The sequence below is a fragment of the Lepisosteus oculatus genome, chromosome 3 (genome assembly GCF_040954835.1).
Source record: "Lepisosteus oculatus isolate fLepOcu1 chromosome 3, fLepOcu1.hap2, whole genome shotgun sequence".
Classification (NCBI taxonomy): domain Eukaryota; kingdom Metazoa; phylum Chordata; class Actinopteri; order Semionotiformes; family Lepisosteidae; genus Lepisosteus; species Lepisosteus oculatus.
In genome coordinates, this window is record NC_090698.1 from 63579801 (window position 1) to 63594558 (window position 14758).

Here is a 14758-nt window from a genome sequence, read left to right on the forward strand (position 1 = left end):
AAACAACAATTTACAAGCTATTTCTCAAACTAGCAGAATCAACACCAATAGTGTTCAGAATCTGAATTTCATAGTAAACAATACACAATGCAAACAATGTAAAGGTGAAAGAAAAGAAAAAATAGCATTAGGTTTGGCTTTATACTGTATTTATTTAATATGTAAATAAAACATAGGCTTTTTAGAATTTAGTTAAGGCCAGTCCTTCAGGAGCATATCCAAGGTGATCCTTTCAGAAGTCCAAATGCTGGTGTGAATAAAAAAAGAACTGAAGTCTTCTACTGAACAAAAAAATTGACAACTGCCCTTAATAACTCAGTATTATCTACTGTGTAAGAGTGTAGTGAATACATTTGCTTTCTTGAGCACGAATTCAAAACTAATTTCAACACATGAAAAATAGTTAAAAGGCTAAATATGTGCACAAGATGTTTTCCACAGGTGTTTTCTCAAATCATGTTGCGTTTCTGCAGTCTTGTCTGGGAAGGAAACCTATTATTTCTTAGATCCACTTCTCCATCATAGGACTAGCCTGTTAAAATGGATTTTAAAATCTCCCCTTGACTGATCAGGTAATCAAATGGCTAAATGAAAGCTTCCAAAATACACTTGATGGCAGCCGTATAGAACACCTGATGCAGATACAAGAATGCTGTACTGTTCTGTAACTCACAAACTGCAACCTTATAATGCTTTAGTGAAATCACCAGAGGTCACTGCCTTGCATGGCAATTTTAAGTAAGCAAAACTTTAGTATTTTCAATATCTTATTTTCACATAAATTACTACAAAAGACATTTATTGTATTTTACAGGTACTTCATTAAATTCATTACAATATATTTAAAACATGCTACAAAATTTTTAGAAATGCAAAGTAATTCTAAATATAGGATGAACTGTAAAAAAAATAAACATTTGTAGCTGCCTGAATTACATCCAGTACTTACATATTCATGGAAAAATCTGAGGCTACACTGTCTTTAATGGGTGACACATGTCTGGTGGTGCTCCAGGCTATAATGGGACTGTACAACTAACTCTAAAATACTTTTAGAAAAGCAATGGAGTGATAAAAAACAACAGTATAACACTATACTTAAAAAGTATGCATTTTCTTGATGTGAAAATGGTTACATCAAATATTACATTGTAAATACTAAGGACAAATAAAGTTACCAGACTTTACAATACAAGATGAAGTTACATTTTTTACACAGTAATACATGAAACCTGTAAATCATATTTGTTAACAATTGAATTGATCATGATCACTTTCAGCCCCCTATAATATAGGCATGCAGATAAATCAATCGTGAGAGCTATAATTGTGACCCTTTAGTATCAGTCTTCTTTGAGTCAGGATCACATTATTTTAAAGGGTAGCAGAAAACCACAAAATAAACAAATTCTAGCCAAGATGACCACTAGGAAGAGAGCAGCAGTTTATGACAGCCTTTAATTTACAAGAGATGTCTTTTTTCTATCCAAAGGAACCTGCCATTAAGAAACAATTTTCTTATTTGTGATGTGGCTAAATTTTAGTTTAATATATTAAAATACAGTATTCTCTTAAAACCATGAGGGATCCAAACACCAGAATAAGACAGAAACGGGCTCTTCAGCTGTTTTATAGAACTAACTCAGGCTAGTCTGTTTCTTATTTCCAAGCACACTGCAGCAAAACGAACATCTCCAGCTCTTCAGGTGCAAATTTAAAAACAAGAACCAAACTTGTGAACATGCTCGATATACAGTCATGACTCGATCATTTCAAAAGAGGTTGCTGTATGTGTGGATAAGATGTATATTCCAACAAGTAGACATATAGCTGTGACCAAAAGATATTCATTCCATTATGTAGCCTGCTTCACCTTTATCGTGCAGTTTGTTGACAGCTGATTTTGTTTTTAACTCATGAAATCAATTCATGCTTTTTTATTAAAATGTTAATTAAGTCTACATCTGAATAGTACTCAACACTTTTATTACTAAAACAGTCACACTAGAGCTTTGTCACTTTAATTTGAAACTGCTCATACTATTACAGTGTAACCATCTGGAAAGAAAAACAAAATCCATTTAGATATGTTCCTGGATGTCAACATAATATAAGCATAATCTGATGGCACAAAAAAAAAAGTTAGGAGAATGATAGAACATTCTTCATTTAGACTTTGCCTTGACTAGCACTAAGAAGCCAAAGAATACACTATTTTAAAAAGAATTTAAACAATTGTTGATTCCAAAAATTCTGGTTTATCTTATCTCATAATTGTTTGACATCTCTATTCCCTAATACTACAACATTAACCTGATGCACACACCATAACTGGATCTGATGACCTATAAAATGCTCCCTTCTTTAGAATATAGGCTGACCTCATTAGTGCATCCCAGTAGTGTAGATGTTTGAGCAACGTCATAAAGGAGATGACATTTTTCCTTAAGATTCTGTCTTTCATGTGTGCACTTAAAGCCATAACATCTTAAAATATGTGGTTTAGAACTCTAAGAAATTCATGAGTAAAGCAACACAAAGTGAAACAAATTGCTCATGACTAAAATATTACTTAAAGTGCATTTCATTTTATATGTTACCTCAGAATAACTAGGTAATGTAGCATTCTTCACCACTTGGTAATAGAAAAGAAGAGATCAGATGGCCACTGCAATTAAAACTGTTACATTGAAATTGTGAATATATATTGTAATGTGTTAGTATCATTAGAGCTAATGCAGAAGGAAAGGTTTTAGGAGACTAACACATTGAAGAAACAGTATTAACTACATTGGCCGTCTGCTCTTTTTCAAAATCTCTACTGCCAAGAGACAAAGAATGTTACCTAGTTAATATCCAAATAAAAATAACTGTAAATCAAAAACAGACAACCCCATAAGTTTTTTAATCTATGAATCGTACTTTTTGTACTATATGTTCACTTTTTCACTGAAGACATTTTGGGAGCGTGTGTACTCAATTTTTTTGGCATTAGCTGAAAAACCTTTAAGGAAAAAATCTCAACTTGCCTTGGACAGAGGGTTGAGTTCTATACTGTAAAAAGTCTTAACAGCTTGTTTTATCTCTTGGGCACCAGAACTAGTAATGCTCAAGATATCGATGAAGGTGAAAAAACATTAAATAGCTGCAGCAGACATTTTATGTTGCCCTTTTTTAATATACAACAGATGTACAGCACACCCTACTTCTGAACAACACAAGCTCACATGGTTTATTGTGAAATTCCCTCTGAAAGGTCCCTGAAAAGCAGTAGTGAAAGTAACTGCATAAGCACATTTCAAAGGATGCAAAAATAGGAAAGATCTTCACAAGTATGCAGCTACAAAAAAACATGAATACACCAGGGCTCTGAAACAGCAATTTGATAGGAGAAATATCAGTATTTTGTAGTGTTAATTTTAACACTTAATTAAGCGTAAATCAAACATAAAATCAATATCTATGTTCTTGTATTGAAGAGTGTCTTTAGTATTTAACATCTGGGAAAGGGTATTGTTTACAACCAAGTTGAAAATTACATTTTTAAATGGGAAGAAAAAACATTTGACGATTCACGATTGAACGAGCCATAAGACCAAGAAACAACAAACACAAATATGTTACGATTTGACACTTGAGCACATTCAGCTTGTTTTGTGTTAAACCTACAGATTCATGAAACAAGAATTTGGCAGAAACTTTTATACTCCAGTAAATCCGAAAAAATATTTGTAAGATGCCAAGGCTTACAAAAACTCCTTCTAACAGAAGAAGGTCCTAAAAAAGCAGTGGCAGACAAAAAAAAAACTTACATAGTTCTCAATGTGGGGCATGTACAGTACACTGAGAAAATAAAATATAAAATTATAAAATATAAAATTGCTGATATGTATTGCAATTCTGGCAACATTACCAAAGGTCGTAGTCTTTTCAAATGTAACAGCAAATAAATAATCAATTTCCCTTCGGGATCAATAAAGTCTTTTCCATCTAACATTTTTTGCCCTAATAAAGATGCATGTACTGAAATGTACTAAAGCATAAAGTAAAACTGTGGGTCACATAAGTACCCTTATGTATTTTTTTCCTTACCATTGTTAAGCCCATTACATTCAACGAATAATGTTGAAAATAACAGCCGGGAAAACAAATTTACTGCAGTGCTGTCCTTTACTGGACGCTGGAAACTAATCAAAGATAATTGAATGCTTTCCATTCACCATCTGTCAGACCACAATGACAAACAACAATGCAAAGTTATCTGCTTTACCCCGACAGCCTAAGAGGTATTTTGATCAAAGAAACCTCTTTCTGATGACCATACTTTCGAAATATGTCTATTACCGAGATATAATAAAAGAGGGAACTTTATTCATTAGTTTCAGTGGACAATGACAGAGGTGTTCAGTAATATACAGTATACATACCACTGGAGTTCATTCAGTTAGCACAGAGTAAAAGCCTTCCAATTAACCTGAGGTAGTTTAAATGGTAGCTCACAGCTTACGGTGACATTCAGTAACTGTAAAACGTAAACTGACATTAAACCTCTCTGGCTGAGCAACTAAACCAGTTTCCATTTGCAGGAGGATGCTAGTTCCCCAAGTGCAGGGGTGTTTATAGCATTTTGACAATGCAAGCTTAAAGAGAAGTGCAACAAAATTACAATGTATTATAAAAAAATAATTAAACCAGACATTTAAGGCTTGCTCTTCCTTTATATTTCATCAAAATTACTTGTAGAAGGTGAAGAACACAAATTGGAACAAATTAAGATATTTGTTGTCCTTGAGGTTTTTATTAACTGGATTATAATTCTGCTAATGACAACAAAGTGTAAAATGAGGCATAAAAATAAAATAAAACCAAATCATGTGGAAAGGTTTTAGGAGAGATTTTATTTACCTCACTTTCTCTTATCTTTCTCTTCAATGTACACAGTAAAATAAAACTTTTACACAAGTGTTATAAAACAGCTCCTCATTTGACAGACAACAAAGAGCTTGAAGCAAAATAAGGTATTCATAAAACAATGCATTTCTCAGAGAATCCAGCAGACAGGATTCCTTCACTTTTAGAAATTTTTGTGTTTTTCTATGAGGGGGTGCTCCAGAGGAAATCCAGAGGAACTTAATTACTTGACATAAGAAGCCTGGATTTCACTGTGGACATTCATACATAGTAAAACTCTTTTCAGTTTGTACAGGCCTCTTAAGAGCAAGTTAGGCGATTTCCTGATGGTGAGTCTTGACAGTTATGCAGTGTCATTCTTGTACCTTTTAACCAAAGTGAATTCTCAAATGAGATGCACCGTTTTTTTTCCTTCAATGAAAACAGCAAGTGCTGTTTTTATTCCTCCTCAGGCAGTGTCTTTGTCTTCTTTGAACGAACATCAAAACCTATCTTGTTGAACAGTCTATCATCAAAGACATTTGTATAAAAATAAGAATAATTAAAAATATCAAAAAGAAGTAATAAGTGTTTCGGGCCTTTGTCACTGCAGATAATTTTCATAGTGCTTTTTTCCTCTCCTTGTTCACAGTTAAAGTTAAGAGACTTTGTTGTTTTATATGACCGAGACCCCTGACATTAACAAATTAAATCACACGCTAGCAAACTTACAAAGGTAGTTCAACACTGTAACACCAAAAATGACCAAGTTAAAGTTTTAGTGGAAGGCAGTGTAGAATTTAAGAGAGGCTCAAATATAGTTAATGCCTATGATCAAGAATTTTAAAAATAATTATGCTTTATTGTTTGATATCATAAATTTGAATAAATGTAAATATAAATGTAGCTTTGAGGCAGTAGGCAATATTTTCATGGTGTGAAATATGTAAACAACACTGCATAGTTACAGTAAGATTTTTAACAAAGCACAAGTCTCCTCAAATATAAGGAGCAGTCTTTTTTTACCCAGCCATTACCTTTATGATTTAAATGCACTGTTTGTTTGACAAGCTCTGGCCCAATGAGCCATTCTGTTTGGTGCTCAAGGAATTCCCTACCTAGTAATTCACAGATAAACTCCCCCTCCTAATCATCCCTTTGTATGGAATGTGCCAGAGATGGAACTGGAAATATAACAAACAGATGTCTGCCAACTTGTCATATGAGTTCAGAGAACAATAGCACAGCTCCCACATGGGAAAAGACGTAGCATCATGCAGCCTGACACACAACTGTCTTTTTTTCTTTTCTGGTCAATCACTAAAACCCCCAGGCGATGAAAGGTTTTGCTAGCCCTTAAATCTTTAAATGTTGTGCAGTATTCAGAGATTATAAAAAATGCAGAATTTTCACACAGCAGAATGAGCTAGCGTGGAAAATGCATTTTCTTTGATAACTGTGATTTACAATGTCAATCTAAGCTGGATGGCTATTCTGAGCTTTATTTTGCCAATATTTCTCTTAGTATTTTAATGTGATCATGAGTTTGTGCCGAGAACAATGAAACAAGTGTTTGCAGAGTCTTAATGTTCATGGTTAACAATTCCAAACCGTTTTCAGGGAGTTTAATTCACTATTTTATGTCACCTCTTTACAGACAGGGGAGTAAAGGAGGGGTGATACACTTTTCTGACAGTGGGAATGTACAACCTGAGAGAACTACTGTTTTTTACTGCCAATATAGCGAACTTTCCTCCACTACCTACTGGAAAGGCAATATGCAGTTCAGCAACAGGAAATTAAAAGGCAAAAGCCAATTTTTTTGTCCTAGGCCAACATTAAGAATACCAGCTGAGTAGTATTTAGTAAAAGAGCTCTAAACCCGTCTCATACATGAAGAAAGCACAGGGCAGGCATAGTACCATTCAAGATTTTAAAGCCATAAAAGTATACTGGATTGTCATGCTTTGTATAACTATACAGAGGACAAAAGCAAGAGCAAAATCATAGATTAAACTGTAATCCTTTTCCCATCACTATTTCGAATATAATTCTAGTTTTAAACTGTTTAATTGTGAAAAAATGTCAGTACAGTTTTTTATACATAGTACTAGCAAATTCTTGTAATTTGTATCTGGACTTTAAGTATAGACATGTTTTCACATAACCAACACTTATACTTAACATTAAAAAATACAAAAAGCTAAATAGGACCCACTATACCAGGGGAAAATGGAATCCTTATATCTGACTAAACAATACATGAATAAATTTAAAACCTGTTCTTTCCAATATAACCTTCTATAAAGGAAGAGATAATGAATTTAGGCTCACAGATCTTTTAAAAATACAGATTTCAACTGTGAATTTCTGTAACACTGATTTGTCCCAATTAAATGAAAAAACAATCCTTCTCAGACAAATTATGCATCCATCTGGCTCTTCTCTATTTAAAGTTATGAATTAGTCCAATACATAAGGTAGGTCCAAGACAGGCATACAACCATTCAGGATATTGGTGGACAAAATTTAATTTGCTACGAAATACTTCACATCATTCCACAGAAAAAGATACAGGGGCAACAACGACAACCGCACATTTTAAGCTTTGATTTTCCGGTGCTTAAATAGGGTTTAAGTAGCCTGGGAAAGACAACTGTAATCAAAGACAGACTCAAAAAAGAAAACCAAGCACATTTAAAAAAACTAGAGCTTACAGTTGTACTAGTGCCTGTATACTACCCCAATTTAACTGGAGTAGGTTTTAGGACTGGGAAAAAGCTAATGTATCTGATTTTCACTTTAAAGTACAGAACAGGGGGTACTATTTTTAACAGAACTAATTATCATTTGAATACGATTTCTAACAACTGACAATGTTATTCTGAAGTGTAAAAGATGCAAAATGTGCCGATATATAATTTTCTCACCTACTTAATTAGTATTCTGATACAAGATCCAACACTGTTGTGCCTCCAATGGCCTACAAATTATGCATAAATTATATTATTGGAAAATATGAATGACAGTAAAAGAAAAAAAAGGTTTTTCCCCACTGCCTTTATCAAGTAAGAGAATATAATTTTTCAAGCTCAAATCTGTAACAAAACCCTACACACCTCAGTTTAAAACAATTTTTATAAAATTGCAAGTACATTAGTGTCAGCTACCAAATTAAAATGTCACAACACCACCACGGATCTACTGATGTCAACTCCTCCACTAACATGCTAGTGTTGTACACCCAATCATTAATCCAATGCAAAAACTCCCAAGCTAATGTATAATGTAGTCTCAATAATGAAAATAAACAATGACAGAAGTATTAATGCAAACATACAGTATTCACTCTATACACTGAAGTAATATAAACAGAGCAGCTACAATAAAAAAGTTCCTCAAAAGTGCAGAATGTAGCCAAGACTCATTATCAATATTATTAGTAGTATTACAAATTTATTTTGAGTGTGGAGATCATGGCCAGTGACATCCCCAGATCAGTGGTGGGCTGCACCTTTGTGGCTCGCATGTTGAGATGAAAGCACTTGAATTATTAATCATTTAAAATAGTTTTCTCTATTGCAAAATGTTCTTACGGAGGATATCAATGAGTAATCAGACCTATACATCATGTAACTAATGGTATTTCATATTTTGTTTCTAAATGAACTGAGACTTAATGGTTTCTAATAAAAAACATTTTAGGGCATTTACGCTGGTTTTATTAGATTATATTAAAGAAAGCCAAAGTCATCACACACTTCATTTTATGTCGTGCCATGCAAACTACACTAACCTGTACCTTCACTGCAGCCTAAGAGACAACAGAAGTACTGTAATGGTTTCTCAATGTTTTTCTAAAGCATCAAATTAGTTCACACATCTTATGGAAAGCTGGGTACAAAGTGCTTTACCACAGTGCTGCAAAATAGATTAATGCAAAAGTCTGGACAAAATCAAAATTCTTATAAAGACTAGAAGATCCCTTTTTGGTTCTGCAAATCACATTGCATTGGCATATATATAACATTCTATTTCACCAAGAGAAAAACAGAGCAAACTAGTGTTTCTCTAACTCTCCCTTTCCAGTGTTTTCTTGCAAAAAAACACTTATGAAAGGAACACCTCTTGACTCTTGACTATAGAAGAACAGACTGGAATACACATATAAAATACAGGGCCACCAAGAAAGGAAATAACATTTTTAAGTCACTGCTAAACAAACGTACGAAAAATAAAAAGGATAATGAAAGATACATGCTTAAGAGGTTCCTACTTCCCATCTTCCCCAATATGGGCACCTTTCACTTTCGAGAACTTGCGGTTTGAAATTCACAAGTCCTTGTGTAAAACCATGGCAAACTTTGCGGTTTCGGTCTTCAGATCTTCAGGTGCCTGTGGGTAATTTGTGCCTGAAAACTTTAATTTAACTAGTTAACTTTAATTTAACTAGTTGTTCTATGAAATTATACAATATCATTCCTTTTGACAGTAAGATTCTGTACTATAATTAACTTGATAATGGGACTTAAAGGAGGTATGATCAGTCAAAGAGCCTTTCCTTTATATTGGATCGCTAAATATAACTTATACCTTGAAGGAGAGTTCACTTTTAGAACAAGTACAGGAAATGAATAAAGCATTTTACCCCTAAAGCAAAGCAAGAAAAACAAGTCCTTCAAAATTCAGGAAATACATGAACTCTTGTTTTTTACCTGCAAATATTGTGCACATTTTATCTGCTGCTCTGAGTATCTTGCCCCCGAAGCAGAATAAACTTAAACACAATCATTTAATTATTAAATAGCCTAAACTAGTTTACACCATAGATTGTAAGTTTCACTTTGGAATTTCTTGGTCTTTTATAAAAACTAAAGCCTTTTGTTTGCTGTTATAACAGAGAATTTTGTTGGAGAATTTTGCAAAAAATATCAAGGAAAATGTTCAAACAAGAGATTTAAGATGACGGAAGTCAGATTTTAACCTTATGCTCTCATAAGTAGTTTGTACTTATTGTATTTAACCTTAAATGAATTCTTCATTTAGACTAGGAGCGGACTCCAAGCCATCATTGGAGATGATTACAAAAGGCACTCATATCTTAATCACAGAAATTCTTAAAAATGCACCGAACTCTGCAATGTGTCTCACATATCTTAAGAAGAAGGTTTCTCATTTTGTAATCAAAGAAGTGGCACACTCTTTAATCTCTCAGCATAATGACAACGCAAAAAGAAACCTATGCTTCAAGAAACAAAATAACTTTTTCAGTTCTTCACTGCTCCAGGCAAGCCCAGCAGACCAATGTCCAGTATGTTTTTGCTGGCACTATTGTTAAGGATTTTTAATGAGAACTCTGAGTATTCAAACAAAGGCCTTATTTCTTCAACATAATCAGGAGACTAAGTTCTCAGTGTCTTTGGCCAGAAGAGATGGCACATTTCTTAGGCTGACACAGAACACTAGACTAAAATGTGAAGTTGCACTTGAAAAATAGTAATCTTTTGCAATTAAAGGCCCTGCAGATTTGAGTAAAACAATTTCTGGCCTCTCAACTATTTGCTTTTAAAAATGATCAGTCCAGTAGCACAATAGTGTTATTGAATATCGAGAACTTTTTTTGTTGTTGTTATAGTTTCATTTTCCTTTACAATCCTTTGAATGACTGGATCCAAAACATCTACTCACCCAGAATTACCCGTCAGTGGATGGCTGGGTTAGTGAATGAACCCTGTGAGTGAGCTGAAGGACAGGGAAAAAGTTCCTTTATTACAAATAAGAGTAAGAAGAGTAAATCCACGTCACACGACCACATGGTAGGATGGTGGGCAGGTTGGGTTTAAGAAATATAAACACTTTCTTTTCAGAGAGAAAAAAAAAGTCTTGGAATAAGTCTCTGTAAAGTTCCCCTATCTTCACTCATGGATCTTCCACAAGAACACGTGACCAGAAAGAAACTAGTCAGTTCTGTGGGCTCAGAGGCTGGGCCAAGAGACAGGGACAGCAGCACCGGGGGGGTGTGTGTGGGGGGAGGGGGGCACAGTCAGTTCGTCTCTCCTTTGGCATCTTGTTTATCCTGTAGCAAAGGAACGATGGACTCCCAGGCTGCAAGGCACTACAAAGCAAAAAAATAAAAGTGTTTGAGCCTAGCCCAAAACCTATGGAGAGTAATCCTTTTCAAGTTAATTGTCATATTTATAAAGCAGATTACGAACTTGCTACATCACCTCCTAATATTTTTCATTGTAGGCATGAGACTACTGTAACTGGCAGATAGTGACCGTCATTGAACAGGACAAATTCTAAATAGGGAACTAATTTATTTTAAAAAGTAACCCAATACACCGCCTCTTTAATTATCTACATCCATATAAATGTTCTAGTCATTTATAGTTTGTCTATCAACTAAAATTATGGTATTATTTCTTCATTGGAACATAAGAGTGGTTCTGTTTTCACATGTAGCCCTTAATACAGTTTTTATTGTAATCCTGTCAAAAGATAAAGAATGTTGGTTTCAACACTTGGAATCTCCATTCATTGTTTTTTTTGTCTATGGACAGTTTCCATTTAGAAAAAAAAACACTAGAGTTCTTTTTAGCTCCGTCAGCATTTTAAGAATAAGCTCTTCATATAACCTTTGGCAAAGAAAACATCTATTAGCTGCTTCAGAAATTCTACAGCAGTTTCCAGTTGTGAACGCATTTTTCCTACATGTGCCAATATACTGCAGCCTGTAACCATTTCACTAACAGGACTGTCTTCAGACTGGAGAGGGTACAGTATTAACAGTATAAGCAGAGTGAGTCTTTATGGTAAATTCTAATAAGATAAGATCACTTTATTAGCCATATATAATTTCTTGCATTAGGAATTTGTCTTTTTCGCATACCCCAACTTGCTCTCCATGAGACACACAGAGTGCAGGGTCAGCCATTGTACAGCGCCCCCGGAGCAGTTGGGGTTAAGGGCTTTGCTTAGGGGCCCAACGGATAAGGATTCCTCTGCCGGCTGCGGGATTTGAACCGGCAACCTTCCAGCCACAGGCGCAGATCCTGAGCCACAGAACCACTCCGCCTAATATATTGTTATAGCCTTAGGTGACTTAGAAGTGTCTTAGATTTTAGATAACATTTGTGACACTGGGAAGAGTAAACATTTCTAACTTCAAAGCAGAGAAGGTGTTAGCTGAGGTCTGGGGTCCCTTGAGAAGAAATAATAGGGCAGAAAGACACAGTATAAGTTGACCTTAAAAACAAGAGGAGAGGGAGGACCAAGAAGAGGAGACACAAGGAGAGGAGAGAGAAGTCCAGAGGAGTTGGGACTTGAAGCTTGTGCCAGGCGAGAGCCCCCACTTCCTGATCATCCAAACAAAACCTGACTGGAGCTATGTATTTGAACCTTGTTAGAGGGGGTGTGCTTTTCTGTGTCTTAGGGAACTTGGGTTTCCCGGGTAAAAGAGACCTCAGTTAGAAACGTCTTTCCCAATTAGGGTGCATTTTCTGGATATAGGCTCCCATTTATTTTGTGGCATCCAGGGTGCAGAGAGGGAGATTTAACTGCAGGTTACTTTTTATTTGGTTAGAAGGCATCTCATCTCTTGTGTGGCGTCTGTAGGCATATTAAGAGTTTAGATCTTAGTAGCAGTCTAGGGTTTTCTGTTTGACCAGAAAGTTAGGCCTCTGAAACACCTTGTCTGTAAATACTGTATATAAGTAACATGTTTTGTTGTGTGTTGTGTCATTCTTTAAAAATATCTGTCCAGCCTCATTTGTAACAATATCATGTAAGTTGGTGCGTTGTATGTTTTGTGTCTTGTGTAGTTTATTGTAATAGATACTTGTTTTAGCCAAGTGTGCCTGATTATTACTACTCTCAACAAAGCTGTTGAGAATTCATGTGCCTCTGATTATATAAGTCGCGTAGGTATAGAAATCACTTACAAGTCAGGGGTTATGAATAATTATTTCACCGATTGACTAAACCGCTTGGTCAATTCCTGATTTTGACCAGTTTCGTAACCCCCCATTTTACAATATTATATCATTTTGCCATTTCATGTCAACAGATTTAAAACCTACAACTGTTCTCCTGACATGTATTTAATGGTAAGAAGGAGTGCACAGAATGGCTCTGCTACATTTTTTGAGGGGAGAAGAGATAACATTTTTTAAATTACATACACATGCAATCTGAAGTCATTAATTGGGTGTTTACATATTGGGTCACAACCCAAAAGGAGAGAATGAACATATGTACTGTACATATGAACAGGCTCCTCTTAACATTTTTTAATTATTTTTTAAAATTATTTTTTTCCAAGAACATTTTCTTGATGTTGCAATACAAATTCAAAAGACTTTCCAGTTTTATTTGAATCCTGCATTAAGCCATTTATTGATACACTACAAATTCCACGGCAATTTATCCTCCAGCACTGACTGGAGGATAGATGCATCCCCTACGGACATCACTGCAAGCCTGCAGGGGGCCTGGACAGTCAAAATTTTACCAGGGGCCAAGAGAGCCCTAGTGACCCAATCCCAATCTTCTTTCAGAGGCTGAAACAGAGCTAGTCACACGACCCAAACTTGAACTCATGGTGACCATCTAGATTCCAGAGCTCAACCTACACTCAGAACGAACCCCTCTACACGCTCAGCCACTTGGGAGATCTGGTGAGAACACTGCCTTGTGGCCTAAACAGCATTTTAAACCCAGGTCTCTGGTCCAGGGAGTCTCCACAAAGATCCGGAGCCTATTCAAAATCCATATTAAAATTTCAAGGGCTATTTCCATGACGTCTATGCAGACCACTTGTCTCCCACCTTTTCGTAACACTGGATGTTTTTGTCAGCCATCCCTGTGAGCAGTTGCCTGAAATCCTGCCTTTTGTTGTTCTGCCAACGGTCCCAGTCCGCCTTCAGGTCGGCATTGAAGCACTCCACTCGGTCCTGGCATTTCTCAACGTCTGTAGGAACCTGAGGAAGACAGCAATCCAAACAGACAGTCAACCTGCTACTTTAATTGTCCTTAGAGAACTGGTTTCAAGATGGGTTAGTAGCATTTCTTTGTGTGCTGCTAAATCCTGTTTTGACATTGTTACATTTCCTGAGCATCACTTCCCCAGCAGTAAAAAGCAACCCCATTTAATATGGATTTTGCAATGTTGAATAATAAATTCAGCAAATCATGACAACCTGTGTAAATGTGAACTTGAGGCACTTACCCCTGTTCGCTCTTCTTTTCGGAATGCAACAGCCTCTAGCTTGGCCTCATATTCTGCCTGAACTTGATCCCTTTTCTTCAGAACGTTCTGAAAAATACCAAAGCAGGTTAGGGTACAGACGCATTTTAGCAATATGATAGTATATTAGGTGCAGAAGCTAGAATAACTTTTGATTTCTATGCTGCTCCTGTAGGCGAAACCTGGGATAGTTTGTAATCATGGCTATTCACCAGTTTAAAGCAAAGGACATTTCATCCAAAATGGAATTAAACCAGAAATTCAGCCCATTTCAGAATTCACCATTTGGAAATAACACACTGTACCAGGTACCTAATTGTTGGTTTTTGTGTAACACAGTCTTCTTTCTTCCAACCAAGGGAAACCCACTATCAAATCAAAGTTTTCTAATTGGTCATTAGCAGATAGATCACACTTCTTAATTAAATCAGGCTCAGATTTAGTTAGGCTACATTTGTCTTTCGACCACTGTAAATGCTCTATAAGGGTAAAGCCATACAGCAATGATGCAGCATGAAAGTATAGAAATAATATTTTTTCTAAATGGAACTGTGGAAAGTGAACATTTTCACTATTGAAAATTGCTATTTCACTATTGCTCCTTCCAAGCTATTTCGGTTA

At 35.6% G+C, this 14758-nt stretch overlaps 1 protein-coding gene across 1 annotated transcript in view; it reads right to left on the reverse strand.

The window, feature by feature from the left end:
- Positions 1-3206: 3206 nt before the first annotated feature.
- The window catches only part of snx30 (sorting nexin family member 30), a 32096-nt gene continuing 20544 nt past the window's right edge, over positions 3207-14758 (reverse strand). The window contains exons 7-9 of the mRNA XM_006626569.3: positions 14120-14206; positions 13719-13871; positions 3207-11005 (exon numbers count right to left, since the gene is read on the reverse strand). Coding sequence (XP_006626632.1) covers positions 10934-11005; positions 13719-13871; positions 14120-14206 — 312 coding nt within the window. The 3' untranslated portion in view covers positions 3207-10933. The remainder of the gene's footprint in view (positions 11006-13718; positions 13872-14119; positions 14207-14758) is intronic.